Source organism: Ischnura elegans, chromosome 8 (genome assembly GCF_921293095.1).
Source record: "Ischnura elegans chromosome 8, ioIscEleg1.1, whole genome shotgun sequence".
Taxonomy (NCBI): domain Eukaryota; kingdom Metazoa; phylum Arthropoda; class Insecta; order Odonata; family Coenagrionidae; genus Ischnura; species Ischnura elegans.
This window is the reverse complement of record NC_060253.1, coordinates 62,617,410-62,634,736: the sequence shown is the minus strand read 5'-3', so window position 1 is coordinate 62,634,736 and position 17,327 is coordinate 62,617,410. Positions and strand designations below refer to the sequence as shown.

Genomic DNA, 17,327 nt, shown 5'->3' with positions numbered 1-17,327 from the left:
TTACAAAATAACATTTTTTTAAATTCTTAATAACAAACATACGGTGTGTAAGATTTAACACTTTCCCGGCGAACAACATGTAAAAACTCTTCTCGGGATGCCGCGCGGGTCAGATTATATGAGAGACATCACCGGGTTTAGGGTACCTTCTCGCTACCCATTCTCACGGCTACCCGAAACGTCGGCGCTCTCATATAATCTTACCCGCGCGGTATCCCGAGAAGAATTTTTTACATACGGTGTGTAGTTACAACCACTGCGTCTCAAAAACTAGCTCACGGGTATACTACGTTTTAGTGGTAGGAGGAGAGGAGGGGTTGAGCAGGAAGGATCAGTGGAGTGATGTGGCAAACTGATCTTTCTCCCACCTCACATTACAAAAATCCTAATTCCGGCCTTCCAGGGGCACATATAAGAGAGGGGAGCGCCGCTAGGGGACGGTTTCTCCCCCCCCCCAAGGTACCTATTTTGGTGCAAAATAAATTCAATTTTTTCTAGTGGAGTATTTTTGATTCCAGGGGGAACGTGTTAAAATCTCTTTTAAAAAAGTGACAAGCGTTTTTTTTCTCACCATAAATAGATTTACTGATATGTGAATGAAAAACTTTGCTGTTTGGATGGATTTCTACAACGTGAAGGCCTCTACTATTCAGTGCATAAATAGATTTGGTGGATGGAAATTTCAAAATATTCGATTTCCGAAAAATAACCCACACCCCATTGGCCAAGGGCCCACCACTATTGAAATGAGGAAAATTTGTAGCGCTTTAGCTTTCTCCCAAAGGAAACGGAAAATAAACAAGGTTTCCCCATTTTGTTTCAAAATGATTCTCATAATTCGTTATCAATGGACCACTAAATCTAAAAATCTCGAAAATACACAATAACTTAAAAAACTCAGTAATCATGTTGATAATTCTTCGAAAATGTAATAAAACTAGCTTTATAATAGGGAGATGAAACTTGAGGTGAAGCAATGAACATTTACCAAGAGCCAGTGGAACTTACGGCTACAAGTTAAGTTACAATATAAGATCATTTGTAAAACTATAAGTATCCTGTTACTCAGATACGTTTAACCATGACGGGCCATACTGTGAAAATACCACATTGTATACTACTCTTTGGTGGAAATTGGTAGTAAAAAATTGGCAAAAAAAAAACAAATTCTTAGAGTGCGATACCAACCCCTATCACTCTTAGATGAATGAACGTTTTCTATTCGAAAAACGTACTTCATCTCCGTGGTAAAAATTAAAACTAAGTATTAAGAAGAAATTTCAAGTTACATTTCCAGCAATATTTATACCTATGTGGAATAGTACTTACATTTCATGATCGGGAAGAACCATGGGGTAGACCTGGATGGTGTCAATAAGATCGGTGTTATCGCAAATGAGTCGGGATAATCTGGCTTTCCTGATTTCCTGGAGTTGCTCTGTAAATAAGGATGGCAAAAATAATTACTTCATGAGAAATAAAGAAAAAGTACGTTTTTCTCGTTCAAAGCCATGCTGTCCTAGAGTGGTTCTTATTTTCAAGTAATCCAAATTCTCATTAAATATTTGTCATCGCAGGGAGTAGACGATATTAGCTGAATACCGTTACTCGAGTTCATCATTATTTTTTAAAATTGCTCATTGAAACCTTTGCATGGCGAAAACATTTTAAAATAATTTTTAATAACCCAGTAATTTTAAGACAAGTCCAAATTATTAATTATTATAACCCAAGCCCAAATATAGCTAATCAAATATAATGTAATATAAATTATCGACTAATAGCCCAAACGATTTACTGTAAATTAGGCGCTAAATTTTCATATGTTGTGGTGAAAATTTTGAAGTAAAAAAGAGCGTTTGGTCATGAGATACATATACGCGTTGTAAATTTGAAGAGCATCAATATTTGCTATACATGTGCATTGCACACAACTTTATTCCGCACTAAAATTATATTAGCTCATATTGGAAAAAAACAAGAGCAGTGTTCCTTCAGGATTATATACTTATTGTTGCTAAAACTACTGAAATATGCATCCTAAATTGAGTCCCTATTTCTGTTAAATTTATCGTTTATTAAAGAATAAAATTAATGAGAATAAAAAGATATAAATAGAGTTGGTAGTCAGTTTGTCCCGCAAGTAAATTGTGTGTTCAATGACCTGCCTATGGAGTATTATTCGTCCATCTTCGTCTCAACTGGATATGTAACATATAGGCTTTGTTTTTAGACAAAATTGGTTGTAGTTTTCATGCTTTACATGATTTTAGGCTAAATCAGTGTTGGTATAACTTTTGTAGGTAAAAGACGAGATTGCAGTTGCATTGTAGCCCTCTGGCGAATGGAAGGATTACTGAATCAGACTAAAAAAATTGAATCAGTGAGATACACACCTGGGGTGAAGGATGATGGTTGGTTGCCCAGCTCGTACCAAAATCTGTCTCCTCTCCTGGAGTAGCTGAACTGGGTTGCAATGATGCAGGCAAATGTAGGTCCAACCATTGAGCCTGGCAGAGGTCTTTCGGAAACTCCACCTGACCAGAGATCCACGTCAGATGGGTGCCTGTAATTTGAGGAAGTTTGGGGTTTATTAGTCTTCTATAGTCATTGGATACAGTTTTGGAGCTTTTGAATATTTGAGGAACAAAATAAGTTGATTTTCCTCAGGAACTGACAATATTTTTCAGGAAAATGTCACACAAGGCAGTGATAACCGCCTATGATACTGCAAGTTCAAGCTAAATCGATAGAAATTGTATTAAAATTATACACTTATTGAAATTACCTGAAAATAGTAAAATTATCGTCCAGTGCCTGAAATAGTGTCTTAGCGACTGATCCAATATTTTCTTAAAATCTCGTATTTAGAAATTAATTTTTTTATTTTCATCAGCGAGTCCTCAACTACATCGACATTAAATAAATATACGTTTGACTCAGTTTAAAAAATATATCGATAGTATTAGTGATGTGACGTCTTAGCGGCACAAATGGCAGTATGTTATTGTGTTGAGCGAGAAAATTTTTAATTAATATTTCCTCTATTTTATTTGAAAACTTACTCGTAGATGGAGCTGTAGCGGTTGATGGTCTCATTGGTCATCGTACCAAAGAGTTCCTCGAAGGTGTCGGCTCCTGGGAGACCACAGAACTTCCTGTTAAGTAGAATGAAAAGTTTTATATTAAGCATCAAGAAATAATATCCAAATAAATTATGGGTAGAGTAAACACCAATTCTCTCTATAAACTGCCCACGCACGAGCTGCTCCTCAAAATGTAGGTAATATTTTATTTTACATTATAAAGTAAAATACCATAAGATTATTGTTTTTGGCAATAAATTAATTGTGATTCTCAACGAGAAAGTGTAAAAAGATCAAATGAGATCTTTCATTCCTTGGAAAAGATATTTTTTTCTGTTTACATACAAAATAAACTATGTAAATTATTCCATTGAGCATGAGAATAATGGGCATATTTTTAATATTATGACTAAATAGTGCATGGGATGAAAAAGGGCTTCTTGTAAACAAAGCTTGGGTAGCTTTCTACTAACATAAGTATTAAAAATCCAAATTCTTTTCCTGCTTCCGTGCTTTTTATCAAGAGTAATAACCTATCCTGTGCCAATCTGATGGAATGTCTATCTTTTAATCACTCCATATCGATTTTCATGTACCAATACGTGAAACGATGTTCGCAGTACATGATGCTCCAAAAAATATAAGTTTCTTTTACCCACAAGTGAAGTTACACTAATTAATTTTAGCTAATGATTATTCATGAATTTCCTCAAACAATTGCTTTGTCTTATGGTACCGTTTGGGCTCGAGAAATATGTTATTGGCGTACTTATTGTCCATTCCTATCAAGCATGACGTGGAATACATCCTGTTGCATTGCGGAGCAAACACATGTAACTAATGTGATCTTGTTTCATGGCTTCAGCTGGAGGGTCAAAGGTTTTAGGAGCATAATCTTGACTCAGAGGTCTTGGAAAAGGTTCACTCTAACCAAGAAAGCGCCTATATTTGAGCTCCTCTTTACAACACAAAAGGTTGGCTCATTTTTTAGCGCGGAATTTTTCACGGTCGAAGTAACCACACTCTACCAACAAAGGTATATAGAGGTTCATGCGTGCTTGGAAGCTAGAAAGCTTTGAGATTGGAATCAAAGCCGACTGCTTTGCCTGGAGCGGTAAAAGATAAAAGCAACCTGTGCCAGTTTTCTCTCTCCGCCATGGTTAAAACTCCGGCAACAGTTTCCCTGTAATTCCTTTCCCGACCACTTTGATTTTTATGGCAACTCCATCCGTCGTGCGGTCTACATACTTGAAAATAAAAGTTATAAGCCGTTGAATAAACTTAGGCCTTCCCGCAGAAGGTCAATTGTTGACGTAGAGTCATGTATACCAGACGTTTCTTGCGAGGTTGCGGTTTTTCCGCCAGTCTGTTAGAGCTTTTTTTTTTAAAGAATATTTTCGTACTTCAAGTTGATCGGTCAGTGCGTGGTTTGTGCGTCAGCGTATGATTCTACCGCGTAGCTATCATTCGAACCTTTGCGAGTCGTGTTGTCATGTTTACACGAAGATTTTCATATGATCGGGTGCCTCAAGGGTTTCTTAGGAAGTAATTATGTTCGTGAATGTAGCGTGGATGGTATGTTCACCACAGAGTGAACATATCTTCCATTACAAATCAACTTTTAATTTTAATTCAATTAAAATGGTTAGTAAATCAAAATACAGCGAAATACTTTTGCGAGTAAGAAATCTATAGGAATTTTGTTAATAATTGATCACATGAGTATTCCTGGTTTTGCATATATGGTTTTTATTACAAAAGTGAATTGTGAAAGAATTGCGAAATTGCTTTTATATGATTCTTTCGAAGTGTTCTATAATTTTTATTTTTTTTTGTACAAAGCCTGATATTAAGTTATAATTTCTGTTGAACTATAGTAATAACTATGGTTTTGTTACCTCAACATCACCTTAATTCTACGAGGCACACTAACTTAATGGGGTTTAAATTGCTTTTTTTGTTATAATGCCATTATCCTTATACCGCGGAATTAACGCATCTATACATTTATATACCAGAGCGTCTTACGACTACTGAGAATGGGATTAAGATTGAAATGGAATAATAAGACAATTCGCGGTCACGTGCTACGTCTGGTGGGTCCGATTGGCTGACTACGACATTCGTTTTCATGTTGTTTGTTTCGCTAGCAGATTTGATTGACATTACGCGTCACTCTCAGGAAGGAGGGGAAACATTTCTTAAGTAAATGAACTGATTCATACCTATCTTACGTGGAAATCATGGCATTAACTATAGCGTTTCTCTAAAAAAGAGTGAATAGGTACTTCTTTATGGGTAAGTTGTTAGAACACCGTACAATATGCATTACATCGCCCGTTGCCGCTCAAAATATGATGGCTTTTGATCTCGTCAGCAATCTACCTCATCTCTTTTCTTTCTTCGGCAGCCTCTATCCTTGCTCCTAGTTTTCTTAGGTGTTTCCATACCTGGTCTTCCTAACGTATAAAATAAATATGATTCCACACTCCGGCATTTCTTTCAGTAATTAATCAGCTGCGATTAAGTCCATGAAACCTTCTCCAGTCAAGAGTAGTGAAATTAACGGCTTTTATGATTCGTTCAATCTTCAATAGCTCATTTTTCATTGATAAATATCACACAACATATAAAATTTTAGTTTTTCCCGGCATATAGTTTGATGGAAAATTTCTCGGGCATCGCAACGGGTGTGGTATTGGGTAAATTTTCCTTAATAATTGGCTTGGAAGAAACCCGAAAAATTTTCCATCTTACAACCTGTTCCTCCGAAAAGCTACTTGGTGTTGTGTAGTGGTTTTCATTTTTAATCAGTTCACTTATTTCATCGCATTTCTGCGGGCTGACCTGTCTTACAATGAAATCTTGGCTTGAGTGATAAAACTTCTACAGTTTGAGAGAGCGGTTTACTAGTTTTTAAATTACCTGAACTCCATGTATCCTGGGAGACCAAACTCACGTCCTCTCTGCATATTGAAAGAAGCCAGGTCAAGACCAAATCGTGCTCCAATCTTCTTGAACAAGTGGTTGGTGACCTGAAACGAACATAGGGAGATGAATTAGTTTAAGAGGGATTTACCTTAAAAGTATTTGGTTTGGGATAAAAAAATTGGATACCCTGCGAAGGTTCTACTTTCCAGATTTGAATTTTCAGGCAGGGTTAACATTGTAACAAGAGTATTTTTCTAACGCAAAATAAAAAAAAAATCGTTTTTTTTATTGTAATAATAGTTTGTAGTGGAATTTACTTTTTTATGCTATAAATTTATGTCGATTCCGCGCCCGAAGGGAGCATGTACAACGCAAGTTCAACCATTCAGATAAACTAATTGCTGGAATAAAAGTGCGGGGGTACCTAAGATGCATTAAAATAAAAACGGGTGGGTGTGGTGGCTAGAGTATTGGCTTTCCAGGGGGCCCGGCCTCAAATCCCAGCGGTGGCAGAGATTTTTCAGAGACTTTAACCTTAACTCGACTTTAACTGTCGGTCGTATCCTCCAAATACCATTCCATACTATGCATTGTTTGAGACCCGGAAAATGTTGATTAACGTTAAAATACATCTTTAGTTTAACAAAAAACCGAAGTAATCGCAATAACGGTATGAGATATATGAAAATAATTATAAATAAAAATGTATGTTGTTCGTTGAATCTAAAAAGAAAAATTTGCTTAATCAACGGACAGCATCGTCATTGCTCTCCCCTATGGCGCAAATTACTTTAGCTTTGTTTCGCCTCCTCCAAATATTATGTGCGAAGTTAACATCAATTCTCTCAGATTTCTTTATTTAGCTGAATATTATCATAATTATATTCCGTAAAAGAAAAATTTGGTTAATGAACGGACAGCATCGTCTTTACTCTCCCTTATGGCGCAAAGGACCTTAGCTGTTGTTCTTCACTTCCAAATATTATGTGCGAAGTTAACACCAATTCTCTCGGGTTTCTTTATTTAGCTTTATATAATCATAATTTTATTCCACGAATACCGTTTTCACTTAAACACTTTATAGAGAAGTGTGAAAAATCCTGAAATTATTTTTAATTTATCGTACGACTGATCCCTGAGCTTTTTGGGGTGAGAAATGTACCCCCTTACCCCGCTAATTCACCTGAGTGAATGCCATTCTCCGTTTTTGGGAATTTCATACTAACCTCTTGCGTCACCGAGTCGTCCATAGCCTGTGCAACTTGGTTCATGAGACCCATGAAGTATTCGTCGAGGACTCCGGCTCTGTAAAGGTCGTATGGCTGTCGGATGAGGTCAGAAAGCCGTTTTGATGCTGGAAAGAAAAAAAATGCACATTTTTGTCGTGAGGCTCTTCGCTTAGTGGCCGTGTCCATTGTGAAGGCGCTTTAAACGGCTGACCATACATTCCATCCCCTTTTGCCTCGTAAATCGGACGAGATAAGGGTTAAGAAAGGAGAAAGGTATTAAAAGCGTCGGGTTAGTTGGTGTTGAAGTTTCACCGAAAAATTGGTATTGCCTTACTCACTACAAAAGGGTGTGAGAGAGTAGGTAATCAAATATATTTTCCAATCCAAAAATTGGACTGAGTTATTCTGTTAGTGGATTATCTTCGAGAAAAATGCGCAACAGAAGTGATCGCGTACGGAGACAGTATCGATGCGTACTACTCCTACAAGATCTCATGTAAATTATTCGCATATATTTAATATATCTCTAGAAGCGGCTATTCACGGGCCTTATGCGACATAAAAATGATTTGAGTCCGTAGAAATATTAATTATTTTTACTTCACAGTTAAAGGATGAAATTAATGAGAGCATCCCCAACCAAAGTTCTCGAAGTGTGAGGTGTCTAGAGAAAGCAACTGGCACCCGGAATGTTTTTGCCTACATTATATTTATACACCTTAATCAGGACTTGGAATTTAAATGAGTACATAATTTTGATACGTGGACAGCATAAAAGGTTGTGAAAATATTTTTTCAATAAAAAATATCAAAGGAAAAAAATCTCTTTTAAATAAATTAAAAAAAGAGACTAGAATTTTGACATATATTTTTGGAATTTTGATTGATGCTAATAATTAGCTAATATGGTTCATAATTATGAATAAATGAATGCATGTTAGTTAAAGGAATGAGATTCTTATATGCGAAATAATTATGATTTGTTCGATCTCAAAATTATCAGTGTCAGTCCAAATTATGGGATAAAATTAGGCGGATGGTGGATGAAATTCTTACCAATGAACTTGTGTGCTTTACTCCATCTTTCCACAGCAGTTGGCAGTAGAGAGTGTCCAAATCTGTACGCTGCAGCGGCGAATGCATCGATGACATTGGGGTTGACCTCGGGATCATATCCGTCCCAGTATCCCTGTGAAAATAAGTCATTGGATAATCAGATCATTCAAGCCTCAATCTGGAACTCAACAACTTGGCTTGTTTTAACAAGTAAATTTTATTTTGTAAGTCACGTTAGCTAAAAATATTTCCAATTTTCTTCTGTTGGCTTCATAAGTGGGGACTCACTTGATGCTTATTTAAGGACAGTTATAAATAATTTGAAAAATATTTTACTCCATTCAATGTTTTAAGGCTCGAATTTGTGGAAGTTGAAGTTCAAAAATGAAAAAAAACGACTTCGTTTTCTTCCGCGGATTTGTTTTCTTGGTACGACATTTTTCAACCTCAAGAGTTACTTGAAAATGACCTCTTGAGGTTGAAATATATCTTATCAAGGAAATAAATTCGTGGAAGAAAACGAATTCGTTTTTTCATTTGTGAATATTTTACTCGTTAGTTTAAGAGTTTTTGAGTGACAGACGGTTGTTAGTCATAAAGAATTTACTTTCGACTAAAGATTTGTGCATAAAGTGTAAAATGTAAACTTCTTTTGTGACGAATTTTCACAATTCAATTCTGATGAATCACCCACTATTGAATGATAAGTCTACGATTAAGACATTTCAAGTTGGTTTGCTCTCAGAATTTGCAAGTTAGATTTTGAAAAGCCGTTATCTCAAACGGGATTGCATACTTCTGTAGACTTCATATTTAGCACAAGTCAATGCTTGCACGAGTCCCAAAAACTACGATGAGATAACGGGGAGACTGAAAAGTGGGTATTTCTTAAGATATCTCAAGTTTTTTTTAAATATTTTTGCCATTGCAAGCCTCTGTAAGCTGAGCCCAAAATGTCCTTTATTTATTGTCCCTGACGCAAAAAAATAAAATTCGTCCCCATTGAAATTGTCGTATTTTTTAAAAATCGAGTCGCAAATTGCGTCCAGTTAAAACGGTACCTACTTTCCGGAGAAAATTTAAATCAAGCACCGTACCGGTTTCACGTACGGGAAAAAATTGTCTGGGCGAGGCAGCGTGTTCAGCGCCCTCAAAGATATGGAAGATTTCCCGAGTTAAAATATCACTCTCCATTCCAGTGGAAGTCGGACTCTTCCTCTTACAACTATTGAAAACCTTTGAGGCACTCCTTGATCCGCTTCAATTTATGCGTCATTTCAGACTGCGGCCATGGGTGGGTACTATAAATTCAGTCATTATAAAAGAACGGTGCGAATTATCACCAATTCAAACGTCTTTCGAATTGCTGTTGGTAAACGGGAACATAATTATGGCCCTTTCCTTGCGGAGAGGGTTTTGGGACCAGGAAGTCATTTTTGCGACGCAAAACAGCATAAATTGCCTCTCGGTTGGGTGAACAAGAGGATTCAGAATATACACATACTGCGATAAGCCTACAAAACATTGAAAGAGTGTCTAACCCACAGAACACGATAAATTATCCAACACAAGCTAGAGGATTTTTGCTACTGAGATTGAATTCAGAAATCATGTGACTTTAAATTGCTTAGCTACAGCGACCTAGCTAGACTCCAAGATCAATGCCAAACTAACTAATATACATTGTTTGATTGTAGATGCAAAACTAATTTACCAATAGATTTAAGAAATTTCTCGTTGCTTATGATAGATCGTATTAGTTTTTGAAGCTATGGTATAAGCCATATGCTAAATTAATACACAAATCGACACATTATTTGGAAGGGAGAAATGTCACATTCCAGTTTGATGGACTACAGTAGTCCCGCAAGACAGTAGTTGGAATGGAATTGCGAGGAGTACCAGATTCTTGCATAGTAAATAGGTACATAGGCATGGCTATCGCACGTATTTTTACTGGGAATTAAATGACTAAGTCATTTTAAACAGTAAATATTTTTACTAATCAACGACTCAAGTTTCAGGGCTTTTCTGGTCATCTTTGATCTTTCAGTGTTTTTGCCCGGTCAGTTCGCGTAATAAAGGCTGTTCTTTATTTAAAGGCTTTTTGCTCTCCACTCATGAAATTTCTCAGGATAAGAGGACTTGATATCTTATTTATGAAAAAATGCTCTATAAATTAGGTTATATTATGATCTGATGCTTTTCCGGCGTATGGTGGCAGTGAAGGCTATTCGGGTGCTCCACCGGGTAATCTCCTTCATGGCTGCCGACGTTTCGGGGTATGAGAGGATGGAGTACGACTCGTACCCCGAAACGTGGCATCCATGAAGGACATTACCCGATGGAGCACCCGAACAGCCTTCACTGCTACGTTATATTAGCTTCGTATTAGTTAGGCATAAATCATGTAGTTCATATTGATTGTATGAAGTTAATCTCTCCTCCGGTATATTTTTCATTCTCGTCTATGAATCTACGAATCATGGGAAAAATACACTCGAATATGTCCAAATCTGGCGTCCAAGAAAGGTATCTATTTTTACTGCCTTATGCTGACTAACGAGTTGGGACACCCTATCATAATGGTCTCCTGCCCATTACCTAGGACTTAAGTGCCTAACCGGCGAATTGGGACGCAGGTTCAAGTTTTCATGGAGTTAATCGTCGCGAAAAGAAAGACGATATCCCAAAGGTCGTGAGGGAGTGTTGCGTTATCTTAAGGGGACATCCGTTAATTACGTGAGGTGTTCAGGGAGAGGGGGTCAAGCCGATTCTCTCCCAATCTCACGAGGGGGAAAGAGGGGGTCTTTTCTAGTACCACGTAATTTTTTCCCGCAAGAAACAGTGTAATATGTGATTCTAGACTACGATCTTAGAAATCTTAATTACTAGTCTTCACTAATCTAAAATAAATATAAATAAACAAATTTAAAAAAATAAGTTCGACGCAATCTAGCATAGGTTAACGTATTTACACTGAAAGTACACATTTTGAACAATATCACGTGAGGTTAGAGGGAGGGGGCGGGGCAAATCTCACGATATCTCACTGAGGGGGAGGGAGGAGGTCCAAAAATCACCAAAATCAACTTACGTAGTTAATGGACGCCCTCAATGAGATTTTTCAGCGAGTATTAAGAAAATTCGGGATTCGTGTTGCTCCTCGTCTCGGGTAGTTTCTTTTTCCTTCCCTTGTCTTCGTATGCGAGTGCATGGCGACAGCTGAGTTACGACTTCGGTTTCGTGGTGAAAGTTAGCGCCATGAAAACTGCATAGAGGAGGTCCAATGCTATTCCATTGAAGGCTGATTTCTGTTGCAACTTCGATCATATTGTATTCGGTTTTCAAAGATGTCCGCCGCGCGGTGATGAGTATAATGCAATCCAATTTTTTACAATATTTTGCATTATTATGTTTGTTATAGAAAGGAATAGCATTGATTAGTTATGAATTTGATACATCACAACATCACGCATATAAATTTCGGTTTAAACCCCTAATTATAACTTTTATCTCCGTGAAGTCCAGATCACTTCATCCGTAAGCGACGCGTCAAATACGCGGTGGATAACAACACATTTAGAGGCCTATCTTATCCTATTTTGTAATATTCGTGACGAGACTTTTCAGTAAGGAATGAACAAATTCGGGAATCGTGTTGCTCCTCGGCTCGGGTAGTATCTTTTTCCTTGTCTTCGGATGTGACTGCGTGGCGACATCTGAGTAACGATTTCGGTTTTGTGGTGAAAGTTAGCCCTTGGCCGCTCCATATATATTTATTCCCTGCCTTGTGGACGTTGGCATTTTACTTTGCAAGGTAACTCGTCCGGGTGAAAACTGCCAATTCAGCTCGAGTGTATCTTTGAATTTAGTTGGGGGAAGCGTTCATTTATTTGGGGTACACGTGGGCGAAGAATCTTCAGGGAGACAAGAGGTAGGAGTTCTGGTCGGGGGTAGTTGACCGGCAAGAGGAAAAGAGAGGAGATACGGAAGTATTTGGGAGATCCCGTGCCATCGTTAACGAACCTGTACCTGAGAATCGTCACGAATCACAGGAATTCTTTGGTGATTTCGCGAATCGTTCCAAAAACCACGCAAGGCGGACTTTGGGTTGCTAGTCTTATAACCAATCATTAACCTTTCAACCTTTCTCCGGCTTAGTTTTTCAATTTGAGGCTGCATGGATTCTCTATTGAACTAGCATCTAAATATTGAACAGATGGTGAAATTTAACCCTTAGTTTAGCACATTCATTTTCGTAACACCATGTAACCTCAAGTTCCTTTTATTTGTAGTAAGTCTGTTAGAAATTGTAGCACATTACTTTTAAAACCACTGATATTTTTCAGCTTAATTTAATAAGAAGCTATTTACCGTAATTTGTTTAGCGGTTGAAAAAATGTAATATATTCCACGTTTAGAGACCATAGAATACATCATTCTGTCACTATATCACAATTATTGCTTTAATGTGATTTCTGAGCAATATGACTAATTTCACTCACAAGAAATTAGTGGTGTCTGTTTCCTGAAATTATATCCTTTTTACCGGACCTTAAAATCGTAACTTAATATTCTTTTTATCGCAATTTACTCTACAAATATTAGCTAACAGTCTTCGTGCAACGCTTAACATGCATTCTTGATCACTTGTTATTAAATTTTCGCGAATGCTTCTTACGAAAGGAATGCTCGAATGCCGATTAAAATTTATTACAAAATCACCCATTTTATTGGAATTCTACTAAATAATAGATAGAAATTGAGGATGCCATATCGTAGTAGTCTTATGAAAGAGGTAAGAACTTATGATTGGCAAGCTGAGAAAAGGAGTGGTTATTTAAATGTTTTATTTTACGATAACAATAGTCAACGAGAAATTTTATTGCTCCGAAATAGTGAAACCGTAAACATGCAACCGTGTAATTAAAACTTGCCACGTTGCACTGCACATATGTAAGAACAACAATTGTGATAAAGTGACATAATGAAATGCTATCTGTGGGATCTACCGATAGAATATTTTAGAAATGTTCTAATACTAAACAACTTAACGAAAATTTACAACCTTATTTGCAACGATTTCTGACTAACTTGCTACAAAAATTGAACTTGAAGTTATATGTTGTTATTTAAGTGAGTGGGTATAAAAAAGGGGAAAATCTGTTTAACATGCAGATGCTGGTTCAATGGAGAATTCTTTGTGAGAATCTAAACATTATATGGTAGGTGCATAGTATTAGATATCAGATTTGTCACCTCAGGGTCAGAACTATTGAGGATAAACTATTTATGCCATGCGCAAACTTCACCTTGGTAGTCGATTCATTCAAACAGGAAAAGTCTTCATGAAAAGAAAAATGCTTATGCTCTGCTCTGAGTTTGGTACTCCCAATTTTAACGCTGTATCGAAATCGACAACTTTAATTTTTATGTATTTTGAAAAATGGCTTAATTGTTGATACACGGACAAGACGAACAGCCAATTTATAAGAGGATAGTTTAAGTACCATTCTGCCTAATTTCCCTAATTGTTTAGGTTGAGACAACAACCCAGTCAAGGCACCATTATCAGTGGTATTCATCACCAGTGTCATTATTTCAGGGAAAATTTAAACCCATTGAGGAGGCATCCTTTAATATTTACTCGGACTGTTGCAATCATCACATTGATTTAATGGTGGACAGTGGCAGGTCTAGGTTTAGATCAAGGGGAGCGAGGGCAACTGGGAGGGAAATTAGGTATTTTCATTCTCAAAAACATCTGTTTTGTCTAATTCTTTGACAAAAAAAGACACAATCAAGCCTCAAGTTTAAAGCTAATGTGTAATCCAATTCGTAATTGTACGTAAATTTATCGGCAAATATAACAAAATATTTTAATACAAAGTGGTAACCTACAAAAATTACGATTTTATCTAGTGTATGTTTCGACCCAATGGGAAATAGCCACCCTGCCCCTCATAGATCCGCCTCTGATGGTGGACAATAAAGCTGAACCAAGAATTGGGACGTGAAAAACTAAATTGTGAAAAAATATGAGTCACCACAGGTACGACCTGATTTTTTCCCCATTTTAGGGACTTTCGATGTCTCGGGGGAGGGAGGAAGGCGTGGAAAAGTGGTCCTGAAGTTTGTCGCACGTGGTTTTCAGGGTGGGGCAATGCAAAATGTTGAATGCGGATGAGCTGGCAGACGCCCGCGTGGGCTTGCGCATTCATCCTTTGGCGTGGGTGAAGAGGGTCGCACTGGATTCTGCGGCACCTCCCCGAACGTATTTTTTTGAGGACAGAGGTGAGCCACAGTCATAAGTCCTTTGGAGTGACCAACCGAGGAAAAGGGGAGTAGAAAGCCGTACGGATGAAAGGGCATTCAACAAAAGCTTGCTCTGAAAAAATCCTCTTTCTTCATCGCAAGTTTCTATTTCTTCCCCTCCGTGTCAGTTTTACTGCACAATCCAGTATTCCCTCATTTTCACACTTAAATTTATAACTCCACTACAGTTCATAGTTTCGACGGCATATGCTCTTTTAAAGGGAAAATGAACTGACATAGAGTTATGGCCGGTAACTTTAAAAAAATCTTGCATTGAAAAAACCTTTTTCTTCATCTCAAGTTTCTATTTTTTTCTCTTCGCATCAGTTTTACTGCACTGTGAAATATTCCCCCCTTTCCATGATAAAATATAAACAACAAATAGTAATTTCAGCCTTTTAATATATTATTCCACAACCGTTCGAGACACTGTAATTTTCTAGACCTTGTCGAAACATTGGCGCGCGGTGGCTTTATACACTAAAACGTGTGAAATACCATTTTTGTTTATATTTTATCATGGATATATCGCATTTCCACCACTTCAAGCCTGAAAAATGTTCCCCTTTGTATAAATAAGCGTAAAGTGAGTACTAGCACTAAATTTCATTAAAGGAGGGGCAGTACATTTATTACGTTGGATTTGGAACTACGCTCACATTTTTTTGGCGATTTATTGTTGGTACGCAGGCATTAGATAAAATCATGTGCAAGCTCCAAGTTGCTGAATAAATAAATATCTTTTTCTCGCTATTTTTCCATTTTGATCATACTTAGCTTCGTTATTGGCGTCCACTTTCATGGACATGATCACTCACGGGCGGATCCAGGATTTTTTTCTGGGCCCAAGGGCCTGACAGGCAAACGGTCTTCTCATTTTTCAGATTAAAAATAACATACAATAATTACTGTACGACATATTCTCTTTATTTTATTATGAAAGTTATTAATATGAACCGAAGAGGAGGCCTAGGATAGATGAAGGTGGAGACGACTTACCAAAAAAAATCATTTAGTCACAGTCCTCACTTTTTTGTTTCCAAGTAAGAACAACAGGCATTGTTGAAAACTTACCCTCTACTGACTGAGTGCAAGTACCATTATCATTTTCTCAATTTTCTCCAAACTTCACCATTGGTCATTATATGGTTCTTGTACATGTGTCTTCAATTCCAGAGGTCCTTATCAAGATGGCCAGATGCGCAATTTCCTAGTTTCGCTCGGCAAGGAGTTATCAGCATTCCATTGGTTAGATTTTAGTGCTTTTATTTTTTTAGTAGGTGTTACGTACCTGGCAGTCGAGGGGAGAAAACCAGTTGATGATGATATAATAACGACATTTTTTGAGTCACTTTCCCACTTGGGTGATGCATTTTTTTCGCTGACTAGTGAATGACTGGCAAATCTGTTTTCTTGACTTGGCTCAATACTTAAACGTTTGAGGCTCCGTAACGCAGAAAACAAAACGATAATAACCGTATTAAAAATTCTGTCTATGTTTTAAGCGTCTGGGGGTAGGTTTGTACCCACGTGCCCCCTCCTAAATCCGCCTATGTGAGCACATACGACACCGATGACTCTTTCTCCCTGCTTGGAAACTCAATAGGGCGTGGGGTCGGTCGGGTTCTGGTGGGTGTAACTCGCCCCTCCCCCGACAGATGGCAGCCCACCCGCCGGAGTGACCGTCTTGGAATGTGAGCGAGTCGGACGGGGTGGTCCGCGACCCTCAAGTAATAAAGTCAGCAGTGGAAGGTGCAAGGAATCTCATGAGGATGATGCCAAGGGGAGAGGTTAATTGAGGTCATCCAGACACGGTCGGAGGTGAAAACTTGTCTCGTGCAATCTAAAAAAGCACTCTAACCAATGGAATGCAGGTACCCCCTTGTCGAGCGAAACCAGGAAATTGCGCATCTGACCATCTTGATAAGGACCTCTGGAATTGAAAACACCTGGTCAAGAACCAGATAATAACCAATGGTGAAGTTTGGAGAAAAATGAGGAAATAATAATGCTACCTGCACTCAGACAGTAGTAGGTTTTAAGTTTTCAACAATGCCTGCTGCTCTTATATTTAGAAACTATTTATTGCCGGCCTGGGTGGCGGCGGGGTAAAGTCCTCGCCTGCCAAACCGAAGGTCGCGGGTTCGAGTCCTGCCTGGGTAAGTTACCCTTATCCAGGGCATGGATGTTTGTGAATGTTAAATGTTATCAACCCCGATGTAAAGGCCGAGGAGTGCTGTTTTCGGTGGTGTGTGAAATAAAGAAAATAAAGAAATAAAAATAAAGAAACATTGTTGAGAAATGCAACGTCTGCTGATAAAGGGGATAAGGGAGGTAATCAGCTGATATGTAATACTGAAGTTGTAAATCATCAACCGTAGCTGTAGATAACTCATTGCCATGGCAAAATATTCCTAAATTTGATTAACTGATTTTACTGTTCTCCAGGAGACAAATTTTCCCTGTTTAAGAGCAGGGTCGTAGGTGCTGAATCGTTTTCCTCATGTGAATCTCTGCTCCCTCTGCGAAGACAAGCGCTGAAAACACCTTCCACTCTTCCTCCGAAAGACCGTGGCTTGGCGAAGGGAACTAATTAATTGCAAACAGTGGAAAATGATAATGACATAATATTTTTATTGTTTTAATTAAATCTGTATGAAGCACATTGATCGCCTAACTCCTCCTTGATTCCATTTAATTTCAACTA

The 17,327-nt window shown here is 37.8% G+C and overlaps 1 protein-coding gene across 1 annotated transcript in view; it reads right to left on the bottom strand.

Moving 5' to 3' along the window:
* The window catches only part of LOC124163837 (peroxidase), a 242,856-nt gene that overhangs the window by 3,927 nt on the left and 221,602 nt on the right, over positions 1-17,327 (bottom strand). The window contains exons 11-16 of the mRNA XM_046540942.1: positions 8,303-8,435; positions 7,244-7,371; positions 6,012-6,121; positions 3,066-3,158; positions 2,397-2,566; positions 1,330-1,438 (exon numbers count right to left, since the gene is read on the bottom strand). Of these exons, the coding sequence (XP_046396898.1) occupies positions 1,330-1,438; positions 2,397-2,566; positions 3,066-3,158; positions 6,012-6,121; positions 7,244-7,371; positions 8,303-8,435 (743 nt within the window). The remainder of the gene's footprint in view (positions 1-1,329; positions 1,439-2,396; positions 2,567-3,065; positions 3,159-6,011; positions 6,122-7,243; positions 7,372-8,302; positions 8,436-17,327) is intronic.